The sequence below is a fragment of the Chlorocebus sabaeus genome, chromosome 6 (genome assembly GCF_047675955.1).
Source record: "Chlorocebus sabaeus isolate Y175 chromosome 6, mChlSab1.0.hap1, whole genome shotgun sequence".
NCBI classification, from domain to species: Eukaryota; Metazoa; Chordata; class Mammalia; order Primates; family Cercopithecidae; genus Chlorocebus; species Chlorocebus sabaeus.
In genome coordinates, this window is record NC_132909.1 from 48,351,524 (window position 1) to 48,372,978 (window position 21,455).

The 21,455-nt window shown below is 54.4% G+C and overlaps 1 protein-coding gene across 3 annotated transcripts; it reads left to right on the forward strand.

The window, feature by feature from the left end:
- Positions 1 to 1,180: 1,180 nt before the first annotated feature.
- On the forward strand, positions 1,181 to 19,489 carry GIPC1 (GIPC PDZ domain containing family member 1). 3 transcript variants are annotated; one of them, XM_037992250.2, is made up of 9 exons: positions 1,182 to 1,288; positions 4,401 to 4,455; positions 6,388 to 6,475; positions 14,105 to 14,422; positions 16,559 to 16,744; positions 16,852 to 17,032; positions 17,727 to 17,839; positions 18,476 to 18,557; positions 18,684 to 19,489. In XM_037992250.2, exons 4-9 carry the CDS (start codon positions 14,135 to 14,137, stop codon positions 18,833 to 18,835), a joined length of 1,002 nt encoding a protein of 333 aa, XP_037848178.1. In that variant the 5' UTR covers positions 1,182 to 1,288; positions 4,401 to 4,455; positions 6,388 to 6,475; positions 14,105 to 14,134; the 3' UTR covers positions 18,836 to 19,489. The 3 variants fall into 3 exon arrangements, with proteins under 3 accessions (XP_037848179.1, XP_037848178.1, XP_037848177.1); XM_037992249.2 differs by lacking the exon at positions 1,182 to 1,288 and adding an exon at positions 1,681 to 1,749; XM_037992251.2 differs by lacking the exon at positions 6,388 to 6,475 and having other exon boundaries at positions 1,181 to 1,288.
- Positions 19,490 to 21,455: the final 1,966 nt, after the last annotated feature.

Consider the following 21,455-nt stretch of genomic DNA (forward strand, 5'->3'; position numbering starts at 1 on the left):
CTAGTTGCTGTACAAGTGGCTGGGTTTGAACTAGAACAAGGAAATCTCTCCTGTCCCAGGAACCGAGTGTCCTGGCCTGGTCCAGGTGCATTTGTGACTCTTGTTTCTTGGATCTGTGCCCACCTGATAAATCCCCCTTCCTTGTAAACTACCTGTCGTATTTGTCCACACAGGTTTGCTGAGAATCTGCTGTGTGGCAGCCTGAGGTGGGAGTGAGGGGTTGACAAGAGAGACTCGGCCTCCACTCTCACAATCAGATGGAGGAGACAGATCTATGAAAGGCTGGCTGGGCACCCTGTGTGACCTAGCCCATAGTAAGAGCCCAATAAACCAACAAGCAAATAAACTATCTCACCCTTGCCTTTCATTCCATCTTGCTTTTCCACACTGATTTACTAGCTCCCACGATATTGCACTATCCTAAAGCGTGCTGTACCGCTCTGTTCGGCTTTCACACGCTCTGTTACCTCTACCAGGAGCACATTAGGCTTATTCACTGACGCGTCTGCAGAGGTAGGACAGAGCCTGGCACGGAGCAGGGGGCACATTAAATATTTGATGAGTGAGTGAATGAATGTCCATTGTACAGCCCAGGAAGCAGGGACACTCGGGACCCTCCCTATTCATGTCGGTCCCCCGCCCGCCCCCAGAGAATGAATGAATCTTTTTATCCGCTCCGAGGATGGCCGGGCTGGGGCAGAAGAGGCCGGGCGGGGAACTGGGTTGGGGGCTGCCATTGACCGCCACCCAGGCCTCCTAAACGGTCCGCTTTCCTGGACGTCGGAAGTTCGAATCCTTTCCACGAAACCTGGCCTAGGTCACCTGACTCCCCCGCCCCTCACCACCCAGGGCACCCCAGACGGGCACTCAGCCGACAGCACGTGGTTCAGGGGCCCCAGCTTCCTTTCCATTGGCCGCTCGGCTCCTTCCTCCTTCGCGATTGGCCGGGGCCCAGCTGCAGCTCCCCCCCTCCTCAGCCCTCCGTTGGTACAGCCTGCCGCGGCTTAGGCAGGGCGGGACGGTCCACTGCTTCGCGGCGCGGGGGGGAGTCGGGAAGAGCCGGGCGAGGCGGAGGGATCCCTCTGGAATGTTTCCGTCGGGTCCACCCGAAGCGGACGACGCGGATTGGCCGCAAGCACCGGGAGGCAGCCGCTGATTGGCCGGCCGCGGGTGTCGGCCCCGCCCCCCCAGGCGCCGCTGCGGGAGAGGCCCGGGCTGGAGTTTGCGGAGGGCCGAGCCGGGTGCGCACGGGGAGGCGGCGGCGGCGGCGGCGGCGGCGGCGGCGCAGGTGAGTGACCTCGGCGGGAAGAATGTGTCTGCTCCGGGCCCCCGGGGGTCGCGGACCTGCGAGGATCCGGTCGATCGTGCAGGGTGGGGCCGGCTCCGTGGACGCGACTGGAGGTCTAGGCTGCGCGCGGGGATGCCGGAGGCCCCTTTCCGGGGAGAGCGGGGGTGGGGGGTGGTGGGGGCAGCTCCCTTCCTGCTGGGGGTCAGGGGACAACGCCTCCCAACGCTGGGCTGGGGTCTCTGGGCTTGCCCCTCCCCCCGTCCCCTTTCTGGATGGTCCCCATCCCAGCGTGGACAGGCTCGGGGTCGGTGTTTCTGACCCTTTCCTGGGCACTTCCCCTCAGCTAACAGCGTCTGAACCCTCCAGGGTCTCGAGCGGGGACGCAGTGAGAACCAGGGTCTGGATAACAATCATGAAAAACTCCACTCCAGCTAGCATTTATCGGAGGGCTTCCGTGTCAGGTATTTACCATGCGGATCATTGACTCTAAACATCTAAATGGGAGGTGCTGTGCCTTGTAAAAAAGGTGAGGCAGCCGACCCAGAGAGGTGGAGTGACTTGCCCAAGGTCACACAGCTAGTAACTGGCACATCTGGCGCTGGAACTCATGCCCCAGGGTCCAGAACTGGAGTCACAGCCTCTAGACTGGATACCAATAACTCATGGCTCAATTGTTGCTGAGTAGCTTCGGCCCCCTACCCCTCCCACCCCTACCCCGTACTCATCATAAGGGCCACACCTGCTGGTCTTTTGCTTTACCAGCCACTCAAACAGGAAGCTGCCCTCCTGTCCCTTCTCCCCTGACCTGGAGAGGGCAGGTCTGACTACCTGAGTCCAGAGAAGAGAGTGACGTCTGCAGGGGGCCAGGATGCTGGGGTCCTGGGCCCCCTGGGTCCCCCCTGGCAACCTGGGCCGAGGTTGGGAAGTAGGCGTTCTCCCCGGAAACACCCAGGAGCCGGTTTTTCAAGAGTGAATCAGAGGCCTCTCTCCCTCCTTCTCTCCAAAGCAATACTGTGCTGGAAGGGGGAGCCTGGGCGTGGTTTTCCCCTTCCCCTAACTTCTGTGTGCTCCCAGGAACCCGGTTCCCCTCCTCCTGCTGGCCACACTGTGTTTCTGTGTGGCGGTGGGGTTGCTAAGTTTCAGGCCCTTGCCAGGATGAGGGGGTGAGGATGCTGAAACTCCAGCCCATACACTGTATATCCGGGCTGAAGTGTCTCTTATTCATCTCTGTGTTCAGGTGTGAGGGGAACTGGGTAAAGTGGGGAGGCCAGTACAGTTAGCAGCTCCACAGCAGGCACGTTTGGGGGGCTGTTTCGAGGATGGAGGAGCACAGAGAGCAATCAGAATGAGGACCTGAGACACATTCATTCATTCACTTAGTCTACAAATATCTCGTGAGCACCTACTATGTGCATGTGCTAGGCACTGTTCTTGGCATGGAAAATACAATAGTGAACAAAGCAAAATTTCTACTTTTGAGGAGTTGGCACTCTGAAGGGAAGCAGCCAACAAACAAGTTAGCAAGTAAATAAAGAAGATAATTTCAGATGAATAAAATATGAATAAAATACGAGCAGGTGGCACTGTAGAGAGTAGTTGTGGGCAGGAGGTGCCAGTCCTGCAGAGATCAGACAAGGAGGCTGGGCGCGGTGGCTCATGCATGTAATCCCAGCACTTTGGGAGGCCGAGGTGGGTGGATTGCCTGAGGTCAGGAGTTTGAGACCAGCGTGGCCAACATGGGGAAACCCTGTCTCTACTAAAAATAGAAAAATTGGCCGGGCGCGGTGGGTCACGCCTGTAATCCCAGCACTCTGGGAGGCTGAGATAGGTGGGTCAAGAGGTTATGAGTTCGAGACCAGCCTGATCAACATGGTGAAACCCCCTCTCTACTAAAAATATGAAAATTAGCTAGGTTTGGTGGCGTGTGCCTGTAAGCCCAGCTACTCAGGAGGCTGAGGCAGGAGAATCGCTTGAACCCAGGAGGCGGAGGTTGCAGTGAGCTGAGATTGTGCCACTGCACTCCAGCCTGGACTACAGAGTGAGACTCCATCTTAAAAAAAATTAAAATAGGCTGGGTGTGGTGGCTCATGCCTATAATCCCAGCACTTTGGGAGGCCGAGGCAGGTGGATCACCTGAGGTCAGGAGTTCAAGACCAGTCTGACCAACATGGAGAAACCCCGTCTCTACTAAAAATACAAAATTACCCAGGTGTGGTGGCACATGCCTGTAATCCCAGCTACACAGGAGGCTGAGGCAGGAGAATCACTTGAACCCGGTAGGTGGAGGTTGTGGTGAGCCAACATCGCGCCATTGCACTCCAGCCTGGGCAACAAGAATGAAACTCCGTCTCAAAAATAAATAAATAAATAAATAATAAAAATACAAATACAAAAATTAGCAAGACGTGGTGGTGCGTGCCTGTAATCCCAGCTACTCGGGAGGCTAGGGCAGGAGAATCGTTTGAACCCAGGAGGTGGAGGTTGCAGTGAGCTGAGATCATGCCACTGCGCTCCAACCTGGGTGACAGAGTGAGACTCTATCTCAAAAAAAAAAAAAAAAAAAAAGATGGGCAAGGCCAAGGTCTTTAGGCTGGACCAAGCTTGGAATCGTGTGGTTGGCGCAGAAGATGAACCCAGAGCAGCGATTCTGCAGGGGTTTGTGGATCACAGTAAAGAGTTTGCAGTTTTTCTTCCAGAAGGTGGGAAACTGTTGTAAAGTTTCAGGCAGGGCAGTGATGCCATCTGGTTTACGTTTTAAAATAGAGACATGAAGTTAAATGACAGCCTGAGGCTGGAAGACAAGAGTTCTGCCAGGGCAGCATACAATTAGGTTCATGGGCCTGAGCCGTCTGTACCACAGGGGCGGTTCCAGCTTGCTGGGGCAAGCCTGGGAGGCTCCCTGGAGGAGTGGGCCTGGAGTAGGTATTGGCAGGCAGAGAGGGCTGGGATATTCCTGGGCAGGGCAGGGCAGGGCAGAGGAGGAGACACCCATAGTAATGACAACAGTGTCCTTAAATGGAGTTTGAGGCAGAGTGTAGATGAAATACACGAGTAATCTCTTTGGATTTCCACAACCACCTTGAGAGTGACAGGAATTCCACCCATTTTTCAGATGAAGAAACTGAGGCCCTGTGACGTGAAGTGACTTGCCCCCGGCCACACAGCTGGTAAGTGGCAGGGGTGGGATTTGAACCCAGGCCACGAAGCCTCTTATGGCCGTGGCAGGCAGATTCATTAATCACTCACTTCCCTCACTGCTGTTAATCCTTCCTTACAGATGGGGACATGGAAGCCGGCATGAACCAGGGCAGTGGGTGTGGGCAGAGAAAGAGAGTAAGGCTGGGAATTGGTGGTCAGGATGTAGGGATCTTAGGAAAAGGAGGAAGCTTGAATCTTGGTACAGATGGCAGTAGCAAGGCCGGGCGCGGTGGCTCACACCTGTAATCCCAGCACTTTGGGAGGCCGAGGTGGGCGGATCACGAGGTCAGGAGATCGAGACCATCCTGGCTAACATGGTGAAACCCTGTCTCTACTAAAAATACAAAAAATTAGCCGGGCATGGTGGCGGGCGCCTGTAGTCCCAGCTACTCAGGAGACTGAGGCAGGAGAATGGCATGAACCCGGGAGGCAGAGCTTGCAGTGAGCCGAGATCACACCACTGCACTCTAGCCTGGGCAACAGAGCAAGACTCTGTCTCAAAAAAAAAAAAAAAAAGATGGCAGTGGCAGTAATTGTCACCAATATTTATGCAACCCTTATTGTGTGCCAGGACTGTTCAAACACATGCATGATTTCCTTTGAGCTCAGAGAGGTTAAGACCCTTGCCCAAAGTCACACAGCTATTAAGTGATGAAGCCAGGTTCCAGATTCATGTTTTTAACTTCCTGCCTCCCAGTGCATAGAGCTAGCGGAGTTGGAGGGATGATGAGGGGTCTTTTCTTTTTCTTTTCTTTTTTTTTTTTTTTTTTTTTTTTTGAAACAGAGTCTTGCTCTGTCACTTAGGCTGGAGTGTAGTGGCACGATCTCGGCTGACTGCAAACTCCGCCTCCCGGGTTCATGCCATTCTCCTGCCTCAGCCGCCTGAGTAGCTGGGACTACAGGCGCCCGCTGCCACCATGCCCGGCTAATTTTTTTTTTTTTTTTTTTTTCTTTAGTAGAGACAGAGTTTCACCGTGGTCTTGATCTCATGACCTCATGATCCGCCCGCCTCGGCCTCCCAAAGTGCTGGAATTACAGGCGTGAGCCACCGTGCCCAACCTCTCTTTTCTTTCTTTTCTTTTTTTTTTTCTTTTGAGACAGGGTCTTGCTGTTGGCCAAGCTGGAGTGCAGTGGTATGATTGTGGTTCACTGCAACCTCCACCTCCCAGGTTCAAGCAATTCACCTGCCTCAGCCTCCAGAGTAGCTGGGATTTCAGGCATGTGCCAGCACACCTGGCTAATTTTTCCGTGTTTTTAGTAGAGATCGGGTTTCACCATGTTGGCCAGGCTGGTCTCAAACTCCTGAACTCAAATGATCCACCCTCCTTGACCTCCCAAAGTGCTGGGATTACAGATGTGAGCCACTGTGCCTGGCCCCAGCTAATTTTATTTTAATTTTTAGTAGAAATGGGGTCTTGCTATGTTGTCCAGGCTGGTCTCAAACTCCTGAGCTCAATCCATCCTCATGCTTCAGCCTCCCAAAGTGCTGAGATTACAAGTGTGAGCCACTGCGCCTGGCCAGTGAGTGCCTGTTGTGTGCTAGCCTCTGTGATGGGTGCTATGAATAGAGAGATGAGGGAACCAATACAAGACTAGTATCCAGAATATATAAAGAGTTCTCACAAATCAATAAGAAAAAGGAGAGGCCATGCAATTAAAAACAGACCATGCATTTAAAAAAAAAGTGGGCAAAGACAGGCAGTTCACAGAAAGACAAATCCAAATAGTTAAGAAGTATATGGCTGGGTGTGGTGGCTCATGCCCGCCTTGGCCTCCCAGAGTGTTAGGATTACAGGTGTGAGCCACCATGCCCGGCCGACCCTAGTTTTTCTTTCCAGCGAGGTCAGAGCCCGGGGAGGGGTCAGAGCAGAGACAAATGTGACGTGACTTATATTTTACAGGACCATTCTGGCTGCTGTCTGGACAAGAAGTCGTGGGGGGTTAGGGTGGAAGCTGGGAAGCCCACAGGAGCCAACCGCACTAGTTTAGGTGAGTGATGGTGGAGATGGACCAGGTGAGGTGAGAGGGTGTGTTAGGGGACAGACGAATGAATAGATGCATGAACAAACGGATACATGAGACTGGGTGCAGGCTGGGTGCAGTGGCTTACGCCTGTAATCCCAGCACTTTGGGAGGCCAAGGCGGGCAAATCACCTGAGGTCAGGAGTTCCAGGCCAGGCAGGTCAACGTGGAGAAACACCATCTCTACTAAAAATACAAAAATGAGCCAGGCGTGGTGGTACACACCTGTTATCCCAGCTACCCAGGAGGCTGAGGCAGGACAATCGCTTGAACCCAGGAGGTGGAGGTTGCACTGAGCCGAGATCGCGCCATTGCACTCCAGCCTGAGTGACAGAGCGAGAGTTCATCTCAAAAAAAAGGAAAAAAGAAAAGATTGGGCCGGGCACGGTGGTGCAAGCCTGCAATCCCAGCACTTTGGGAGGCCGAGACGGGTGGATCACGAGGTCAGGAGATCGAGACCATCCTGGCTAACACAGTGAAACCCCGTCTCTACTAAAAAATACAAAAAACTAGCTGGGCGAGGTGGCAGGCACCTGTAGTCCCAGCTACTTGGGAGGCTGAGGCAGGAGAATGGCGTGAACCCGGGAGGCGGAGCTTGCAGTGAGCTGAGATCTGGCCACTGCACTCCAGCCTGGGCAAGAGAGCGAGACTCCATCTCAAAAAAAAGAAAAGATTGGATGCGGCCAAGCTGAATCCAGTATGATCTCCTGGAAGAGAGCATTGGATAGGAGGCGCCAGGAAGTCCCTTTTACATAAGGAAATACAGGCTGGGCGCAGTGGTTCACATCAACCTCCTTTGGCTCACACCACGATGGCTAGGCTGGTCTCGAACTCCTGACCTCAGGTGATCCACCCTCCTCAGCCTCCCCAAGTGTTGGGATTATAGGCGTGAGCCACCACCGCTGTGCCCAGCCTAATTCCTGTATTGTCTTTCTTTCTTTTTTTTTTTTTTTTTGAGATGGAGTCTCGCTCTGTCGCCCAGGCTAGAGTGCAGTAGCGCCATCTCGGCTCACTGCAAGCTCTGCCTCCCAGGTTCACGCCATTCTCCTGCCTCAGCCTCCCGAGTAGCCAGGACTACAGGCGTCTGCCACCACACCCGGCTAATTTTTTTTGTATTTTTAGTACAGACAGGGTTTCACTGTGTTAGCCAGGACGGTCTCGAACTCCTGACCTTGTCATCCTCCCACCTCAGCCTCCCAAAATGTAGGGATTACAGGTATGAGCCATCACACCTGGCCAACTACTGTATTTTCTAGATAACTAATCCAGGCTCTTGAGAGCAAGCACTCAGTGCTTCCAGAGCTGCTTCAAGCCATTCAGGAGAGATCTGTCTCCATAACACAGATACCTCCTCCTAGGCCCCACCTCCCAACACCACACCACCCCTTTGGAGATCAAATTTTAGTATGAGTTTCAATGGGGCAAACCTTATCCAAACCATCGCAGGCTGGGTGTGGTAGCTCATGCCTATAATCCCCGCACTTTGGAAGGCTAAGGTGGGAGGATTGCTTGAGCCCAGGAGTTCAGGACCAAACTGGGCAATGTAGTGAGACCCATCTCTACAAGAAATAAAAATTAGCTGGGCATGGCAGTGAACACCTGTAGTCTCAGCTATTCAGGAGGTCGAGACAGGAGGATTGCTTGAGCCTGGGAGTTTCAGGAGGTAGTGAGCTGTGATCATATCACTGCACTGCAGCCTGGACGACAGAGTGAGACCCCATCTTTAAAAAAAAAAAAATCAAGACAACATAGCAACCGTGTTACCTCCCTGCCCTCATGTTCTCACTATCCCCCCTTCACTCACTGTTCCAACCCCACAGGCCTCCTCACTGTTCCTCAAACATGCCAATTGCATGCCCAGTTCAGGGCTTTGCTTTTCTTTTCTTTTGTGTGTGTGTGTGTTTAGACGGAGTCTCACTCTTTCGCCCAGGCTGGAGTGCAATGGCACGATCTCAGCTCACTGCAACCTCTGCCTTCCAGATTCACATGATTCTCCTGCCTCAGCCTCCTAAGTAGCTGGGATCACAGGCACGGGGCACCATGCCCAGCTAATTTTTGTATTTTTAGTAGAGACAGGGTTTGCATGCACCACCATACCCGGCTAATTTTTGTATTGTTAGTAGAGACGGGGTTTCACCATGTTGGTCAGGCTGGCCTCAAACTCCTGACCTCATGATCTGCCTGCCTTGGCCTCCCAAAGTGCTGCGATTACAGGCATGAGCCACTGTGCCTGGCCAGGGCTTTTCTTTGTTTTTTTGAGATGGAGTCTCAGTTTTTCACCCAGGCTGGAGTGCAGTGGTATGATCTGGGCTCACTGCAACCTCTGCCTCCTGCATTCAGGTGATTCTCCCGCCTCAGCTTCCCGAGTAGCTGGGATCACAGGTGTGCACCACCACGCCCACCTGTGTATTGTATTTGTAGTAGAGATGGGGTTTTGCCATATGGGCCAGGCTGGTCTCGAACTCTTGACCTCATGTGATCCATCAACCTCGACCTCCCAAAGTGCTGGGATTACAGGCTTGAGCCCCCATGCCCAGCCCCAGCTCAGGGCCTTTCTACTGGCTGTTCTCTCTACTTGGAACATTCTTGTCCCAAATCATTGCATGAATGCTTCCTCCTGTCGTTCAGGTCTCAAGTTCAGCTTCACTTGCTCAGAGACACCGTCACTGATCTTGTCCGTAGAACTTGTCTTGCTTTGTCTCCATATCACTATTAAAAATTATATGAGGCTGGGCACAGTGGCTCATGCCTATAATCCCATCTCTTTGGGAGGCCAAGGCAGGAGGATTACTTGAGCCCAAGAATTTGAGACCAGCTGGGATAACATAGCAAGACCCTGTCTCTAAAAAATAAAAATAAAAAAATTAGCAGGGCATAGTGGCAAGCACCTGTGGTCCTAGCTACTCAGGAGGCTAAGGTGGGAGGATCACTTGAGCCCAGGAGGGCAAGGGTGCAGTGAGCTCTGATTGCACCACTGCACTTCAGCCTGGGCAACACAGGAAGACTCTGTCAAAAAAAAAAAAAAAAAAAAAGGAAAATAAAGGGAAAAAATTATATTAGACATTTACTCATTTCCCTTCTCACTGTGCATTTCCTCTTCTGGACTGTCCACTTCTGGAGGTCACAGGCAGAGCCCCAGCTAGCCTGTATAGCATCTGTGAGTGAATTAGACATCTCTTTGGCCAGGCGCTGTGGCTCACGCCAGCAATTTGGGAGGCCAAGGCGAGCGGATCACGAGGTCAGGAGTTCGAGACCAGCCTGGCCAACATAGTGAAACTCCGTCTCTACTAAAAACACAAAAAAATTAGCCGGGCATGGTGGCGTGTACCTGGGACGCTGAGGCAGGAGAATTGCTGGAACCTGGGAGGTGAAGGGTGCAGTGAGCAAAGATTGTACCACTGCACTCCAGTCTGGGTGACAGAACGAGACTCTTGTCTCAAAAAAAAAAAAAAGGAAAGAAAGACATCTCTTCCTCCTGGCAGACACCACACCAAGAAATGTAGCTTGGCAGGCAGTGTGTAGGCCGAATTTCAGTCCTACTTGTCACCTTGGTCTAGTAATTTTGCACAGTGCACAACTTGTGTAACTGAACATGGTGGCCCTAGTCAAGGATCTTGCTTTTTTTGTTGAAGACAATATCTAAAATGGTGTGTAAAATATAGTAAGTACTTAAAAAAAAAATGTTTGAAGGGAGTGGAGAATGGAGAAAAAGAGAAATAAAGAAACAGGCCGGGTGCAGTGGCTCACGCCTGTAATCCCAGCACTTCAAGAGGCCAAGACGGGTGAATCACTTGAGGTCAGGAGTTCAAGACCAGCCTGGACAACATGACAAAACCCCATCTCTACTAAAAACACAAAAATTAGCCAAATATGGTGGTGCGCTCCTGTAGTCACAGCTACTTGGGAGGCTGAGGCAGGTGAATTGCTTGAACCCAGGAGGCGGAGGTTGCAGTGAGCTGAGACTGCACCACTGCACTCCTGCTAGGGTGACAGAGCAAGACTCTGTCTCCAAAAAAAAAGAAACAACAAAAAAATGTATGTCCATCAAGACAAGTTTTGCTGTAGAAAACAACCCCACAAGGCTTAGTGGCTGAATTCAGCAAAGATTGCTTTTTTTTCCTGCTACACTTCCATTGTGGCTCAGCAGGGGGCGCCATTCACTGTAGTCATTCAGGGCCTGGCCTCAAGAGTCGCCACCATATCAAATGTGGCTCATCACCCTGCCTGGGAGAGAGAGATCTCTGGAGGCTCCAGCACTTAAATGCCTCAGCCCAGAAATGTCATGTGCCGCTTCCTCTCACAACCCATTTGCCAGAAAGAATCATTTAGCTGCTCAGTCACAAGGAGGTCAGAAAGTGCCATCTACCTGTTTGGTCCAAAGGGGGGAGAGTCCGAAATTTTTTGCACACAGTGTTAGTGACTGTGGCTGATAGGAAAACAGAAGCTTAGTCGCTTTGCGGCTCCATTTCTCTCATCTGTTCAGTGAGCATCATGACTGCATAATGTGATTCCTATGTTACAGTGTGGTATGAGGGTTAAGGAAGGTCACAGGCTGGGCACGGTGGTCCATACCTGTCATGCCAGAGCTTTGGGAGGCCAAAAGCTCCTTGAAGCCAGGAGTCCCAGACCAGTCTGGGCAACATAGAAAGATCTCCTCCTTGCCGGGCGCGGTGGCTCATGCCCGTAATCCCAGCACTTTGGGAGGCTGAGGCGGGCGGATCACGACGTCAGGAGGTCGAGACCATCCTTGCTAACATGGTGAAACCCGTGTCTACTAAAAATACAAAAAATTAGCCAAGCGTGGTGGCAGGTGCCTGTCGTCCCAGCTACTCTGGAGGCTGAGACAGGAGAATGGCGTGAACCCTGGAGGTGGAGCTTGCAGTGAGCTGAGATCGCGCCACTGCACTCCAGCCTCGGTGACAGAGTGAGACTCTGTCTCAAAGAAAAAAAAAAAAAAAACACTCCGTACTATATATATATATATATATATATATATATATATATATATATATATATTTTTTTTTTTTTTTTTTGAGACAGAATCTATCTCTGTCACCCAGACTGGAGTGAGTGCATTGGCACGATCTCTGCTCACTGCCAAACTTCGTCTCCTGGGTTCAAGTGATTTTTCTGCCTCAGCCTTCCCAGTAACTGGGACTACAGGCATGTGCCACCACACCCGGCTAAGTTTTGTACTTTTAGTAGAGATGTGGTTTCACCATGTTGACCATGCTGGTCTCAAACTCCTGACCTCAAGTGTTCTGCTCACCTCAGCCTCCAAAAGTGCTGGGATTACAGATGTGAGCTATTGCCCCAGGCCAAAAAAATAATAATTGGGTGTGGTGGTACACGCCTGTAGTTCTAGTCACTTGGGAGGCTGAGAACGGAGGATGGCTTAAGCCCAGGAGGTCAAGGCTGCAGTGAGCCATTATCATGATCAGCGCACTGCACTCCTACCTGGGGGACAGAGCAAGAAGAGACCCTGACTCATTTTTTTTTTTTTAAGACTGAGTCTTGCTTTGTTGCCCAGGCTGGGGTACAGTGGTGCAATCTCAGCTCACTGCAATCTCTGCCTCCCGGGTTCAAGTGATTCTCTCGTCTCAGCCTCTCGAGTAGCTGGGATTACAGATGCCCGCCACCACGGCCAGCTAATTTTTGTATTTTTAGTAGATATGGGGTCTCACCATGTTGGCCAGGCTGATCTCCAACTCGTGACCTCAGGTGATCTGCCCACCTCGGCCTCCCAAAGTGCTGGGATTACAGGCGGGCACAATGGCTCATTCCTGTACTCCCAGCACTTTTGAGAGGCTGAGGCAGGAGGATTGCTTGAGCCTAGGAGTTTGAGATCACTTTGGGCAACATATTGAGACACCCCCCACCCCCCGCATCTCTTAAAAAGTTTTTTTTTTTTTTTTTGGAGATGGAGTCTTACTCTGTCACCCAGGCAATAGCGCAGTCTCAGCTCACTGCAACCTCCGCCTCCCAGGTTTAAATGATTCTCCTGCCTCAGCCTCCTGAGTAGCTAAGACTATAGGCACATGCTACCACACCCGGCTAATTTTTGTGTTTTTTTAGTAGAGACAGGGTTTCACTATGTTGGCCAGGCTGGTCTTGAACTCCTGACCTTGTGATCCACCCACCTCGGCCTCCCAAAGTGCTGGGATTAGACCACCACGCCTGGTCTGCAAAAAGTTTTAAAACATTAGCTGAGTGTTAGCCAGGTGCAGTGACTCATGCTTGTAATCCCAGTACTTTGGGAGGCTGAGGTGGGTGGATCACTTGAGGTCTGGAGTTCAAGACCAGCCTGGCCAACTTGGTGAAACCCCATCCTTACCAAAAGTGTAGAAATTAGCCCGGTGTAGTGGCACACACCTGTAATCCCAGCTACTCGGGAGGCTGAGACAAGAGAATTACTTGAACCCGGGAAGCAGAGGTTGCAGTAAGCTGAGATTGCACCACTGCACTCCAGCCTGGGCAATACAGCAAGACTCAGTCTCAAAAAAAAAAAAGGTCAGGATCTCCTCAAGAATCGCTTGAACTCGGGAGGTGGAGGTTGCAGCGAGCCCAGATCACACCACTGCCCTCCAGCCTAGGGGACAAAGTGAGACTCCATCTCAAAAAAATAAAATAAAATAAAGGTTAGCTGAGCTTCATGGCATGTGCCTATGGTCCCAGCTATTTGAGAGACAAGCGTGAGGATCCCTTGAGCCTGGGAGATCAAGGCTGCAGTGAGCTTTAATTACACCACTACACTCCAGTCTAGGTGACAGAGCAAGACCCTGTCACAACAACAAATGAAACAAGCAAACAAGGTCACAAAGCAATAATCCTGGCTGCTGCTGTTATTATTTTTGAGACAGAGTCTTGCTCTTTAGCCCAGGATGGAGTGCAGTGGTGTGATCTTGGCTCACTGCAACCTCCGCCTCCCGGGTTCAAGCAATTCTCACGCCTCAGCCTCTTGAATCGCTGAGATTACAGGCGTGCTTGGCTACTTTTTGTGTATTTTTGGTGGAGATGGGATTTCGACATGTTGGTCGGGAATCTTGAACTCCTGACCTCAAGTGATCCTCCCGTCTCAGCCTCCCACAGTGCTGGGATTACAGGTGTGAGTTATTTTATTTTATTTTATTTTATTTATTTATTTTTTGACGGAGCGTTAGTCTGTCACCCAGGCTAGAGTGCAGTGGCGCGATCTCGGCTCGCTGCCACCTCCACCTCCCAGGTTCAAGCTATTCTTGTGCCTGAGCCTCCCGAGTAGCTGGGATCACAGGTGCGCACCACCACACCCGGCTAATTTTTATATTTTTAGTAGATGTGAGGTTTCACCATGTTGGCCAGGCTGGTTTCAAACTCCTGACCTCAAGTAATGCGCCCACCTCAGCCTTCCACAGTGGTGGGATTACAGGTGTGAGCCACTGCACCCAGCCGTGTTACTACTTTTATATAAAAGTGTCCCATCACTATACTAGAGATGAGGATTTCAACCGAGGCCACTTTGTTCTCTGAGTACTTCCTTGGGCCTGTCTGGTTTGAGTAGTGTGGGAGGGGCACCGAAGGCCCTTGCCCAGGCCCTGAGCCCCACTTCCTCTCCTACAGATCCTCTGGTGACCCCACTTCTCGCTGCTCATGCCGCTGGGACTGGGGCGGCGAAAAAAGGCGCCCCCTCTAGTGGAAAATGAGGAGGCGGAGCCAGGCCGTGGCGGGCTGGGCGTGGGGGAGCCAGGGCCCCTGGGCGGAGGTGGGGCGGGGGGGCCCCAAATGGGCTTGCCCCCCCCTCCCCCAGCCCTGCGGCCCCGCCTCGTGTTCCACACCCAGCTGGCCCATGGCAGTCCCACTGGCCGCATCGAGGGCTTCACCAACGTCAAGGAGCTGTATGGCAAGATCGCCGAGGCCTTCCGCCTGCCAACTGCCGAGGTACCCACTGGGGAACTGGGCACCAGGGTCCCTGATGGTGGGCCAGAGGCCTGGGCCTGCATCCCGTTTGTGAGCTCGGGTTCAGATGCCAAAGCTACAGATACTAAGCCTGTGCCCCGCTCAATGGCGGGAGCCAAAGGCCTGGACTGGATCTGAGTTCCCATCAGGCACTGGGAGGCCTGTGCCCCTGTGAATTGTGGGGAACTGGAGGCCAGGGCTGGCTGCTGAGTTCCCCTCAGGCACTGCGAGGCCTGTACCCCAGTGGATTGTGGGAGCTGATGGCCAGGGCTGCGTGCTGACATCCCATCAGGCACTGGGAGGCTGTACCCCCAGTAGATTATGCAAGACTGATGGCCAGGGCTGGCTGCTGAGTTCCCAGCAGGCACTGGGATACCTGAGCTTCAGTGGACTGCGGGAGGCCAGGGCTGGATGTATTGATTGGATGGATGGATTGAGAGGCCTGCATCCCAGTCTATTGTGCAAGACTGACAGCCAGGGCTGGACGCTGAGTTCCCATCAGGCTTTAGGAGGCCTGTGCCCCAGTGAAGTATGGAGAACTGGAGGCCAAACCTGGATGCTGAGTTCCCATCAAGCATTGGGAGGCCAGTGCCCCAGGAGATGGTGGAGGCTGGAGGCCAGATACAAGATGCACTTCTCCGTGATTCCTTGGAGAATCCCAACACTGTGGGAGGCTGGCTTGCCTGGCACCAAGCACTGTGGGGATGGATGGGAGGGGGGCAAGGATGGCAATAGTGGGTTTGAACAAGTAGATGCAGGGGTCTCCATAAGTGGGGTGAGTTTCTGTGTCCTCCACAAGTATTTCCTGAGCACTCACTGTGTGCCAGGCTCCATTCCCTGAAAGCAGCAATGAATTTTATTTTATTTTATTTTATTTTATTTTTGAGATGGAGTCTTGCTCTGTCATCTGCAATCGTGTAATCTTGGCTCACTGCAACCTCCACCTTCTGGATTCGAACCATTCTCCTGCCTCAGCCTCCCAAGTAGTTGGGATTACAGGTGCCTATTACCACGCCCAGCTAATTTTTGTATTTTTAGTAGAGACAGGATTTTACCATGTTGGTCAGGCTGGTCTTGATCTCCTGACCTCGTGATCCACCCGCCTCGGCCTCCCAAAGTGTTGGGATTACAGGTGTGAGCCACTGCACCCGGCACAGCAATGAATTTTTGCTAGGACAGAAATCCTAGCTGGGTACAGTGGTGCACACCTATAGTCCCAGCTACTTGGGAGGTTGAGGTAGGGGGGATCACTGGAACTCAGGAGTTCCAGGCCAGCCTGGGCAACATAATGAGGCTCTCATCTCTAAAAAAAATTATTTTAACTATGTAGGTGTGGTGGCATGTGCCTGTGGTCCCAGCTACTCGAGAGACTGAGATAGGAGGATCACTTGAGCCCAGGAATTGGAGACCAGCCTGTGCAACATAGTGAGACCCCATATCTCCACAAAAAAATACAAAAATTAGCCAGGCATGGCTAGTTGTAGTTCCAGCTACTTGGGAGGCTGAGGTGGGAAGATTGCCAGAATCTGGGAGATTGAGGCTGCAGTGACTATGATTGCACTGCTGCGCTCCAGCCTGGGTGACAGAGCAAGACCTTGTCTGAAAATAAAAAAAAGGAGGCCGGGCACGGTGGCTCAAGCCTGTAATCCCAGCACTTTGGGAGACTGAGACGGGCGGATCACGAGATCAGCAGATCGAGACCATCCTGGCTAACACGGTGAAACCCCGTCTCTACTAAAAATACAAAAAACTAGCAGGGCGACGTGGCAGACGCCTGTAGTCCCAGCTACTCGGGAGGCTGAGGCAGGAGAATGGGGTTGAGGCGGAGGTTGCAGTGAACTGAGATCCGGCCACTGCACTCCAGCCTGGGCAGCAGAGCGAGACTCCGTCTCAAGAAAAAATAAAAATGAATTTAAAAAAAATAAAGGAAAATTAAATCCTAGTCCTAGCAGAGCTGACACGTAATGTGGGCCCTGCCCTGGCCCTGGCTCAGTGGGTGATCGGGCACTGGGATGGAATGCCCCTAGTCTTCTCCCAACTCTCTCCCTTCGCCCTCCAGTGGTGATTAGCAAAGGGGGAGGGAGGGGAGAGAGGGTTCAGCATCTCCCACCCCTGCAGGTGATGTTCTGCACCCTGAACACCCACAAAGTGGACATGGACAAGCTCCTGGGGGGCCAGATCGGGCTGGAGGACTTCATCTTCGCCCACGTGAAGGGGCAGCGCAAGGAGGTGGAGGTGTTCAAGTCGGAGGATGCACTCGGGCTCACCATCACGGACAATGGGGCTGGCTACGCCTTCATCAAGGTGCCTGGGGAGACGGGGCACCTCGGAGGTCTGGGAGTGAGGGTGGGCCACGGGACCCTGGAAACCAAGGCAGAGCCCCAAGGGCTGATGACTTCCCATCCCCGCAGCGCATCAAGGAGGGCAGCGTGATCGACCACATCCACCTCATCAGTGTGGGCGACATGATCGAGGCCATTAACGGGCAGAGCCTGCTGGGCTGCCGGCACTACGAGGTGGCCCGGCTGCTCAAGGAGCTGCCCCGAGGCCGTACCTTCACGCTGAAGCTCACGGAGCCTCGCAAGGCCTTCGGTGAGGAGCCGCCCCGTGTACCTCCCCAATGGCGCTTCTCACGTGGGCGCAGGCGGTGGTGCCGGGAGCGGCCAGCAGGTGGCGCCCGAGCCTGGCCAGCCGAAAGGGAAGTGGGTGCAGCTCCTCCCGGTCCCGAGACGAGGTGCTGGTCCTTGGCCCAGCCGGAGAGAAGGGCGGGGGCAAGGAGGAAGGTGTCCTCACCCCTGGCCAGCCCCCACCCCCAACAGACCAGGCTTGGCCGCTCAGTACCAGCCCCCCCACTTTTCCATCTGGCTTCACTAACTCTAAGGAATGGGCCCCAGGCCCCTGAGATGGGGGTGGGGGACTGAATCACTTCCCCGGGCAGGTAGGGCTGGTCTGTGGCCCAGGAGCCATACCCCCTTGGCCAAGAGGAGACGGACTCAGGCAGCTGGAGACTTAGGCTGGGGTACACCCGCTTCCTGTCCCAGGCCCTGGGAGCAGAAGTGGCCCCTGCAGTCTCCCCTCTAGCATTTCCTATTCCTGGCCCCCAGCTGTCCCCCCTGCTCTGCGCCACATCCATGCCAGGCCTCAGTCAGGATTCCTGCCCTGGCCCCAGCCCCCAGGAACTTGGAGAAGTTTGGGGTGGTGTCGAAAGCCAGGAGGGCCAAGTTCCTGCCCAGAGCGTGCTAAAACCGAGCTTCCCCCACACGCACCCCTCTCCTACCTCCCACAGACATGATCAGCCAACGCTCAGCGGGTGGCCGCCCTGGCTCCGGCCCACAGCTGGGCACTGGCCGAGGGACCCTGCGGCTCCGATCCCGGGGCCCTGCCACGGTGGAGGATCTGGTGAGTGAGTGCTCCAGCTGGACCCTATCTCCAGCATTCCTTCCCTTTCTTTTTCTTGAGACAGAGTCTCACTGTTGTCACCCAGGCTGGAGTGTAGTAGCGCGATCTCGGCTCACTGCAACCTCAGCCTCACAGGTTCAAGCGATTCTCCTGCCTCAGCCTCCCAAGTAGCTGGGACTACAGGCGCCCGCCACCATGCCCGGCTGATTTTTGTATTTTTAGCAGAGACGGGGTTTCACCGTGTTAGTCAGGCTGGTCTCGAACTCCTGGCCTCAGGTGATCCAACCTCCTTGGCCTCCCAAAGTGCTGGGATTATAGGCGTGAGCCACCACCCCCAGCCCTCCCTTCCTTTTCATAATAGGCAGCATTACCTGTGAGCTGAGGGGACTCTGGGCAGACAGCCTGGATTCTAGTCCACTTCTGCCACTTCCCAGCTCCCAGGGACCTTCCTTGGGCACGCGGGCCTCAGTTTGCCCATCAGTAAAATGGGGATGAGATGAACACCGATACCTCCTTCTCAGGGTTGTCCTGAGGTCTAAATAAGAATATATGTAAAGTGGTGACAAGGGCGGTCAGTCCAATTACAATGTATATTCACATCGTTATGATGTTGCTGTCACCCCTCCTGGCCCCCAGCCCTCCGCCTTTGAAGAGAAGGCCATTGAGAAGGTGGATGACCTGCTGGAGAGTTACATGGGTATCAGGGACACGGAGTTGGGTAAGTGAGGGCTGCCTGCGGGGGCATGGGGGGGGCAGCATCTAGGTCTGGTGCTGGCTGAATCCACCCTGAGCCCCTTGGTCCCTGGTGTCATTTGTGCCTCCATTCTGCCCCCTCCCCCAATAGCGGCCACCATGGTGGAGCTGGGAAAGGACAAAAGGAACCCGGATGAGCTGGCCGAAGCCCTGGACGAACGGCTGGGTGACTTTGCCTTCCCTGACGAATTCGTCTTTGACGTCTGGGGTGCCATCGGGGACGCCAAGGTCGGCCGCTACTAGGACTCCCCCCGGACCCTGCGATGATGACCCAGGCCCAACCTGGTGGAGGCCCCCAGCAGGGACACTGACATCAGGACTCAAGCCTCCAGCCTGAGCCTAGCTCAGCAGCCCAAGGATGATGGGGAGGGGAGGTGGGGCCGGGCCCCCTGCCCCGCTCCAATCGGTACCGTCCCCTCCCCGGTTCCCAATCTGTCCGGGGTCCCCGGCCCCCCTGTGCCCTGTTCCCCACCTACCTCAGCCGGGTCAGGCACGGGGAGGGGAGGGATCAGCCAAATTGGGCGGCCACCCCCGCCTCCACCACTTTCCACCATCAGCTGCCAAACTGGTCCCTCCGTCTCCCTGGGGCCTTGGGTTCTGCTTGGGGGTCATGACCTTCCTAGTTTCCTGACGCAGGGAATATAGGGGAGAGGGTTGTCCCTCCCCCCAGCAAATGCAATAATGCCCTCGCCCCTCCTGAGAGGAGCCCCCTCCCCATGGAGCCTGTTACCTCCGCATTTGACATGAGGCTGCTGTGAACCCCCCAACCTCCTCCCCAACTCCCGTCTCCCCCTCCAGGCCTATCCCTGGCCCAGAGCAGGAGGGAGGGAGGGACGATGGCGGTGGGCTTTTGTATCTGAATTTGCTGTCTTGAACATAAAGAATCTATCTGCTGTTGGACCTGTGTGGCTTCGGGGTGGGAGAGGGGGAGGGTCGGGGCTGAGAAAGAATTCAGCAGCTGAAATCCATCTTCCGCAGGCTCCAAATTGAATTAGGAGCTGGCACCAGGCCGCCTGCCCCCTCCCACTGTTCCTCCTGGCTGCAGGCCACCAGACTTCCAGGCAGGGCCAGAGCTTCCTGGACTACTGAGGGTTCAAATCCTGCCCCCTCTCCCACAAGGCCTCCCGCCCCCTGGAGCTTCACAAGGCTGCCGTCTGCAGCCGGTGACAACCCCTGGACTGGGGGGAGTACCAGGGCATTGAAACTTGGCTTGGAAATGGAACCTCCGGCCTGCCAGAGCCCCATCCCTACACCGGGAAGTTGGGGGCAGACACGATGCAGCCCCCACCCCACGCGGCCCAATGCTGGACATGCAGGCGTCCATGGGGCACCCTGCTTACTAAACCCGGCATACTTGTTTTGACAACCCACTCATCTTCAAGGATTGAGGGTGATCAGGGAAAGGCGGGGTGGGACCCTGGCCAGACCTGGAGACAAGGGAAGGGATTGAAGCAAGGGGTGCTGGGCCACAGGGCCCCACAGGAATGTTTGGGGGTGAGCCGAGAGGCTGTGGGGAAGTCTGAGGCCAGCTTGCAATCCTCGTTCCAACAGGCGGGCTGGCACTGGGCTACCAGGAAGAGGGGAAGGGGGAAAAAGGGAAGACCCTCGGGGCTGGGTGTTGGTGTGCAGACCCGGGTGGAGTGGGGGAGCCACTGTCCTGGTGACTCGGGGCAGACCTGAGCACCTGTGGGCTCCTCGGGTGTCTGTGCTGGGAGCCGGCTGTGGTGGTGAAGGGGTGTGGCTGTGTGCGTCTCGGGGGTTGGGTAGGACGGTGCGTCTATCAGAGTGCTGATGGCTCATGGCACGGGGAGGGTGAGGGAGGGCTGTGTTGTGGGTGAGGGATGTGATCACTGGCTCTGTGTTCCAGGGCAACTGCAGGTGTAACTGGCAGTGTCTGGTGGTGGGGAGTGCAATGGAGTGACTGTCAGCGTGTCCTGGGATGTGGGTGTGTGTGTCTTAGGGTGCTGTTGTTTCTGGGGCAAGGAGGGGTGCCTGGCTAGGCCTCGGGGTGTTCAGGGGTGTTAGGGTATGTCTCAGGGTGTTGCTGTTTCCTGGGTGGGGGTGCTGGCTAGGTCTCGAGGTGTCTAGGGAGGCAGGTGTGTGTCTGTCTCAGGGCGTTGCTGTTTCGGGGTGAGGGTGGGGGTGGCCAGCTAGGTCTCTGGCGTCCAGGGGCAGGGGGTGTCACTTCTTGTGCCTTAGGTGTACGGAGTGTGCTGGTGGGGCCTATCTGGGATTGTTGGGGGGTCATTACAAGTCATACAGAGTGTGACCAGGGGCAGTTTTGGCAGTAAGGAGTGTGTGTGTGTGTGTGTGCGCGCGCGCACGTGTGTCTGTCTCTCGGTGCCAAGCGAGACCCTATTTCCCAGCACTAAGGAGTGTGATGTGGGTGCTCATCTCAGAGGTCTGCATTTTGGGGTGTTGAGGGGAGGGCTGGAATTGAGGTAGTAACTCTGGGTGTGTCCTGGCGCTGGGGGTAAGACCCTGAGTTCAGGGATGTGGTGGCAGCAACCTGGCTGTGCTGAGATGGGGACAGGATGAAACTGAGTGGTAAGTGACAGGATTGTCTTAGGGTGTGAGACTGTGCCAGTGTGACCCTACTTCTCAGGGCAGGAGGCGAGTCTTTGTGGCTTAGGACGTGTGTCCCAGGTGTCACTCAGCCCATCTTAAAGCAGGAGCCAGACACTGGGGAGAGTCCCCAGGTCGCCAGGCCTCCTGGTTCCCCTGCCCCCTTTCAGCCGCCTCCTCTCGCCTCCCAGGATATGACTCGCTGTGGCCCTAGCCGGGGCTTAAGCCCCTGTATAAATAGTAGGCGGATCCCCTGGCCAGGCTGGGCCTGACCCAAGCCAGTCTGCCCGAGGCCTTG

Bases quoted from the DNA above. Each gene is read 5' to 3' on its own strand.
- GIPC1 (XM_037992251.2), top strand. From the start codon at position 14,135: ATGCCGCTGGGACTGGGGCGGCGAAAAAAGGCGCCCCCTCTAGTGGAA. The intron at 14,423-16,558 runs GTACCCACTGGG...CCACCCCTGCAG, and splicing joins TCCGCCTGCCAACTGCCGAG to GTGATGTTCTGCACCCTGAA. The intron at 18,558-18,683 runs GTAAGTGAGGGC...CTCCCCCAATAG, and splicing joins TATCAGGGACACGGAGTTGG to CGGCCACCATGGTGGAGCTG.